This window comes from Pestalotiopsis fici (assembly GCF_000516985.1).
Source record: "Pestalotiopsis fici W106-1 unplaced genomic scaffold PFICI_Scf_7, whole genome shotgun sequence".
NCBI classification, from domain to species: Eukaryota; Fungi; Ascomycota; class Sordariomycetes; order Amphisphaeriales; family Sporocadaceae; genus Pestalotiopsis; species Pestalotiopsis fici.
Genome location: NW_006917097.1, coordinates 1,281,744 through 1,287,743, shown reverse-complemented (window position 1 = coordinate 1,287,743; position 6,000 = coordinate 1,281,744). Strand labels below are relative to the sequence as shown.

Here is a 6,000-nt window from a genome sequence, read left to right as displayed (position 1 = left end):
AGACTCTGTCTACTCAGAGTAGTATTGTATTGCCGAGACGACTTGGCTGACTACTAGGTATCTGGATGTATTATTTGCAATCTAAGTGTTTCTTCAGAGGTGGAATCAGACACTTGCTATATTTGAACGCACGTCAGTACGGCATAGAATGACTTTTGTAATGCGATTATTCAGGCATCAATCAAGGAGGTGTTATATCAAAAGGCGTCAGCTCTCACACCGGTACTGTTCCTAACGCCATCTCTACAATCCATCTATTGTCTTTGCCCAGTACTCGAACTGACCGAGACGAAGGAGAGATGAATCTTCCTTTGGGCCTCGTGTCGATCTTTTCGCGGAAATCTTGCCTGTTTCCCAAATGACACCTACGTCTTCAGCCGCGCTTCGCTGTTGAGCACTCATGGTGCTCTTGCTCAATGCATTCAGAACACCGTCCATCCTTCGTGTCCAGTAACCTTCAAGGAACTCCTGTAGGCTTTCACATGAACGAGTATACTCCAGTTCAAACTCGACCATCAGCTCATCTAGTTGGCGAAGTAGGTCCCCGTCCTCCTCCATCATTTCTCGTGCATCTTCTTCTTCACGTGGAGAAGACAAGCCGTAAGATGAACGATACCGTCGCCGGTCATTTTTGACGCGGCTGCAACAGCTATGTGACAATCCGAGCTTTTCAAAGGTGAACAGCCGTATTACTTGTACATGGACACCCTCAGAAATACCCCGTTGACCCATGTGAGTATTCATCAGGATGCCAAGGGTCTCGGCGCGGGACAAATATTCACTGGGCCACGAGAATTCACTCAAGGCAAGTACTGTGTGCAGTAATATTTTGAATGGCGAGCACCCGGCAGGCGAGCAATGACAGCCACATTTGTCAACCATGTCGGTTTTTCGTAAGCGCGAAACATATTCGAAAAGCCCAGAGTTGTTTCGCTTGGCCTTGTGAGTGTAACGCAGTGACATGGCAATAGCAGCAGCCGAAAGATGAGCAACTGAGAAAGATCCCTCGGACGTTTCAAGAGTGTGCTCAAGGTTGATACCATGGTCCAGAAACCATTCCATGCAGGATGGATTTGAACACAAGGCATGACTGACAATATCGTCGGCTCCAAGATCATGAAAACCAGCATCCCATATGGCTTGGAGAAGAGTAACAGGAGCGGCCTCGCAGCGAAGCTCCTTGTAAACGGAATGCCAACTTAAAGGAACACAAAGTAACCCAGGAATACGAACATGGTGAGCCTCGAGCTGTTGACAGATATGGCCCGCTTCCGCATCTAGAACAGTATGCTCAGTTATTCGAAAGCTTGAGAGAATGTCAGGGTCGAGATGCTGTCTTGCAAGGCGGCTGAGTTCATCCCGCTGCGCCTTCAATTTCATTAACAACATCTTTTGCCCATACTCGCACTCCCAGAAAAGCATCGAGTAGTCTACTTTTGTGTGATAGTCGCATGGAATCCCGAGGTCCAGTAATGGTTGCAAAACCTCGGTGCATCCAATATGCTCACAAGGCTTGTCAATGTTTCTCTTTGTGGCGGCTTCTGACAGGAGGCGTTCGCGGTAGCAATGTGCGGCAAAGCTCAGTGCTTGGGCAATTTCGAATAATTGGTCTTCAACCATGTCATTTTCCTTCAAAGTATTCACCATTAGCTTGAGACCGCGTGGCCAAGTGATTGAAATGGCCAAGACCCCGAGATTTAGTGGCATCAAGCGGCGCTTTAGGTGTGCTGGATTCTTGCAAAGTGCTTCTTGGAGCTTTTCATAGTCCCGCTCCTGAATGGCTGCTTGAACTGGGGAAGAAATGTATTCTGACTCTGTCAGTTGATGGCTGTGAAAATTAGAAAATGACGCTTACCTGTAAGATTGCTCGTGTATCTGAAAGCTGTTACTTCATAGAACAATCCCCAACCGCTGCCCTGCTGCTTATGGATAACGGATGATTCCTCGATATCACATCCAACGTCTGAGAAGCTTTTCATCAGTCGACGACAAGCGACAATGCCGTCCGCATTCTCGTTCGTTCGCCCGTTCTCTAGGCGCCAGAGAACCATGAGTAGGACGTCCCACGAAGTCGGCCTGTGGAATGTCAGGAGGGGTTTCTTTCAAAGTATTTCATACATAAGGCCCACCTGCAAGCAAGTTTTAACCGTCCACCAAACTCTGATATGTAGTTCAAAAACTGGCATACCGTTCCCACTTGCGTCATTATGCCATCTTCAGATACACACTTGACACAACATGGTCAGTCACACTTCTCGAACACCTCCTTGGATACCACTTACCATGCTCAAAGCGAGAACCAAACAATCCACGATACTCAGACCATTCTTCTGGACATCCATCAAGGATGCTCTTCCTTCTCTATAGAGCTGCTTCAGCTTTTGAAACAAGATTTCATAAACTTTTGTTTGCGCAATGGAGCCACACACACGAGCGTGTAGTATAATGTGATTTGCCAATGCCAAAGGAGACTTGTCATCTACCACTCTGACACAAGCTATGGAAGGGGCAATTTCGATACCATTTCCAAAGCCGCAAGCAAGTGCAAAGCTTGTTCTCCATGACTGTATGATTCCGACCATCTCGACTCGAAGTCGGGAGCTATTTTGATGCCTGAGGTGCTGTACCTTTGCCATGGGACAGGCTTGATGATGGCGGAAACGCTGGAAATCGCCCTGAAACCACAATGACTTTGATATATTCCAAATAAACCATTTCGGGTGCGTATGAGCACAGGTACAGAAGGGCACACGCTCCCAGTCGGATTGGCGTAGTTGTCGATCTTGTGAAGATGGTTTGGAGCGAGGCATCAATTGCATTCTCATCGATACTCCAGAACTCTGAGATACCTCGGAATTTTCAAATTTGGAGCCATCGCATACTGTGTGATATGGATTGACGAGAGTTTCCGAAACGTTCTGTTGCCCTAGCATGTTGCTATGCAATGCGCGCAGCATATGAATGAGTTCCCGCAACTCTGCCATCTGCTCCTCCGAATTCATCTTCACGACTTCTTGCAAGGCGGAATAATGGGTTTGTAGGGCCCCGACACCTTGTTCTATGCGCCTGCTGGCGTCGCGCGTGCTTTGATAATTTTGCGACAGCAAGGCCAATGTTGTTGACATGCCATCTAATCTTCCAGAGGCGCCCCCAATACCTTGTCCAACCATTTCCAAGGTATTTGAAACATGATCAATTCGAGTCGCTATGCTTCGGGTGTCGTCGCGTATAAGATCAATACTCTGAGCCTCTGACAGCTCCAGATCTCTGTCCTCACATTGTTAGTGATTTGAAAGCAGGAGAAAGACATTTGAAAAGCCATACACATGGATTGCTTGTAGACTTGTATTCAAGATTTGAGTGGCTTGGCCAAGGCGATCTTCCAGGCGAGAGAGGTCCTCCCGACGAAACGGATAGGATATCTCCCGGGCCTTTTCTTTGATTCTATCTCTCAAATCAGAAGTGCGAATTCCTTGGCCGTTGAACTTTTCCCAAAAGCTTTTCAAGGCGACAAGTTCGTCTTTGCAGCCTTCTATGCACTCGGCAAGTGGTGTCGGGGAGGTGATTGTGGGCACGCCATTGTGCAGTCGCTGCTCAACCGCCTCGATTGCGGTGATTGATACCCGAAAGCTCTGCAACCGTCGTTCGACCGACTCGAGATCCTCTTTCCGACATCGAATCCTTTCGATATAGGTGGAAATGCCAAAGTACAATTGAAGAGCAAACGATGCAACACCAACGGCCGTCCCAACCAAAGATATGGGATCGGCCATGGTGTACTGAGCGAGGCATTCGAAGGGTGGGATTCACATTCCGAGTCGGTGTTTTGAGGAGGGGATATGTTTGTATGAATGCTCAGAGCCTTGCAATCTGCCTCCGTGGCGCAGTCAAACCTTGGCCTGCAGTGAAATGCTGTATGAGTGGTTGATGCAAATGCATGCTTGACGCGCATCGCGATTGGTTGCCGTGAATGAGCCAATAATGGGACGAGTATACTCGTGAGCTCGGAATTGTCGACAAATAGTGGGTATATATTTCTCTTGGGCATCTAACAGACTGAGTGCACTGTGGGAGAACTTAGGTTCCCCTTCGGAGCCCAATTATCAGTGTTTTGATAGCTAATATCAACGTTGGTATTGAATGAGACGCTTGAATGGAACAGAAGCACTTGTTATAACGTTGGCAAATTGTGTCGGAGAGCTTTGTGCATATCTGACAGCTTGCTTGACTGGTAAGGAGGGAGGGGGGCTTTATTACACTCCGGAAATCTCTGTGGTTTCCGTGTTAGTAGAATCTGCAGGTACTATTTACAACATGGGTATCGATGAAATAGGTTGACCATGTTGGCTGCCGCTCCAATCCTCAGTAACAAACCTCGCCATGGACGTAGTCATTCAACATCTTTTTGCCTTACACTTTTACATTTCTTTCCCCATGTAGAAGGCATAAGTTCTGAAAACCTCAGTCATGGATATGTGTGAAGGTCAGCATATTTCACAGCACCGACTTGATACCCAAGACAATGCGATTCCACCCATCTTCAATGCTTCCATGTCTTGAGAAAGTTGAAAGCTAAGCTCGGCTTGCAATCACTGAACACTGTCTCTGCACCATCCTCTCGTGGTCGAAAATCATGGCACGTCAGAGTCTATTGGGAAAAACTTCGCGGGTAATTGTCGTCATCTTTGTCCTGATGGTGTTAGCCATCGACGTCTCCATCAATTCGTACGCCTACTGGTTGATGAAGAACATTATTCAACCATCTCTACCAATCGTTGATTCCACCGACGCATCCCGGCAATACAGGCGCTCGAGTCGTATCCTCCTCTTCTTTCTCGCCAACGCACTGCTAGCAGGATGCGCCCTGCTTTGGATCATCTATCTATTGTTATGCAAGCTGCTCAAGGTCAATACATCGCACATGACGCGTCAAGACGAAGACAGTGGCTCAAGACAATGCTGCAAGAATATGGGACTGGCCACCGCTGTAGCTCTTCACATCACTCTTGCTGCCTTTTCCCTTCATTACATCCTCGGCTGGGAGCAGGACACTAGCACTCGAGACACAGGGGAAAGAGATCTGAGAGGCACCTATCGTTGTCTGGCTGCGATTATAGAATTTGATCTCGTCGTCAGTGGCATCCAACTCATTGTGCTAGGCCTCCTTCTTGTGTTTATGCTGTGCGGCCAACTCATCAAGCATAGAGTTCGGGGCGCTGCCCATTCCCGCACTCGCGCTCATAATGGGGATCAAGAGTTTGAGCTTTGATCTCAAGGACAAGAAATCTGACGTTGATGGAATAATTTCAATGTTATCGATTCTGAGGCATGGTCAGTACTCACAGTATCAGTTCCCGTCAGCGGAAAAAGAAGATGGCCTGGTTGGATGGTAGATCCATATCCGAATATCCTGGTTGCGTCAAGCCTGGAAGGTTGCCAAACCAGGTGCCTTGATTGCTATTTGGCAAACCTTAAGAGATTTCTCAAGAGCTAAACATGAAATTTCATGTGCATGAAATTGGACCGTTCGTCATAAAACCTTTCTTGCTCAGAGGTTTGTTCGTTGATAGTGTGAGCTTGTGATAATGGAGCCGTGTGCCCGAGATCACCGTTTCCTGCTAGGGGCAACCTAGAATACTTCTCGAAGCTTGGAAATTCTCGGTGACGATGCTCCTGATGATTGCGACGGTTTTTGCATGCTCGCGACGGTGTCAATTTACCCATAACCAGAGTGTGCTTACATCAAGATGCAATTGGGATTCATTCAATCCGAGATCGCAATTACAGCCTTCCTGTCGCAAAAGACAATGTGTCAACAGTGGACACGGAACCATTGCGAATAGGCACCAAGATTCGTTCCGCCATGGGGCTGCGTAATAGCTTTGAAATAGCTTCTAGGCTGTCAAAATGAAATCGGACATGGATTTGGACTCAGGCTTGCGAACATCTGTCCATTATGAAGAAGCAGCAGTTACAACTCGCATCCTGGGTATAAAAGAT

The 6,000-nt window shown here is 47.5% G+C and overlaps 2 protein-coding genes across 2 annotated transcripts; one reads left to right on the top strand and one right to left on the bottom strand.

Annotated features, from left to right (window-relative positions):
* Positions 1 to 243: 243 nt before the first annotated feature.
* PFICI_10041 (uncharacterized protein) lies at positions 244 to 3,773 on the bottom strand (the record flags this gene model as incomplete). Its single annotated transcript, XM_007838622.1, has 6 exons — positions 244 to 1,808; positions 1,856 to 2,076; positions 2,119 to 2,129; positions 2,189 to 2,227; positions 2,283 to 3,267; positions 3,325 to 3,773. The coding sequence occupies 6 exons, from the start codon at positions 3,771 to 3,773 to the stop codon at positions 244 to 246; spliced, it is 3,270 nt and encodes a 1,089-aa protein (XP_007836813.1).
* Positions 3,774 to 4,633: 860 nt separating this feature from the next.
* PFICI_10040 (uncharacterized protein) lies at positions 4,634 to 5,269 on the top strand (the record flags this gene model as incomplete). Its single annotated transcript, XM_007838621.1, has 1 exon — positions 4,634 to 5,269. One exon carries the CDS (start codon positions 4,634 to 4,636, stop codon positions 5,267 to 5,269), a length of 636 nt encoding a protein of 211 aa, XP_007836812.1.
* Positions 5,270 to 6,000: the final 731 nt, after the last annotated feature.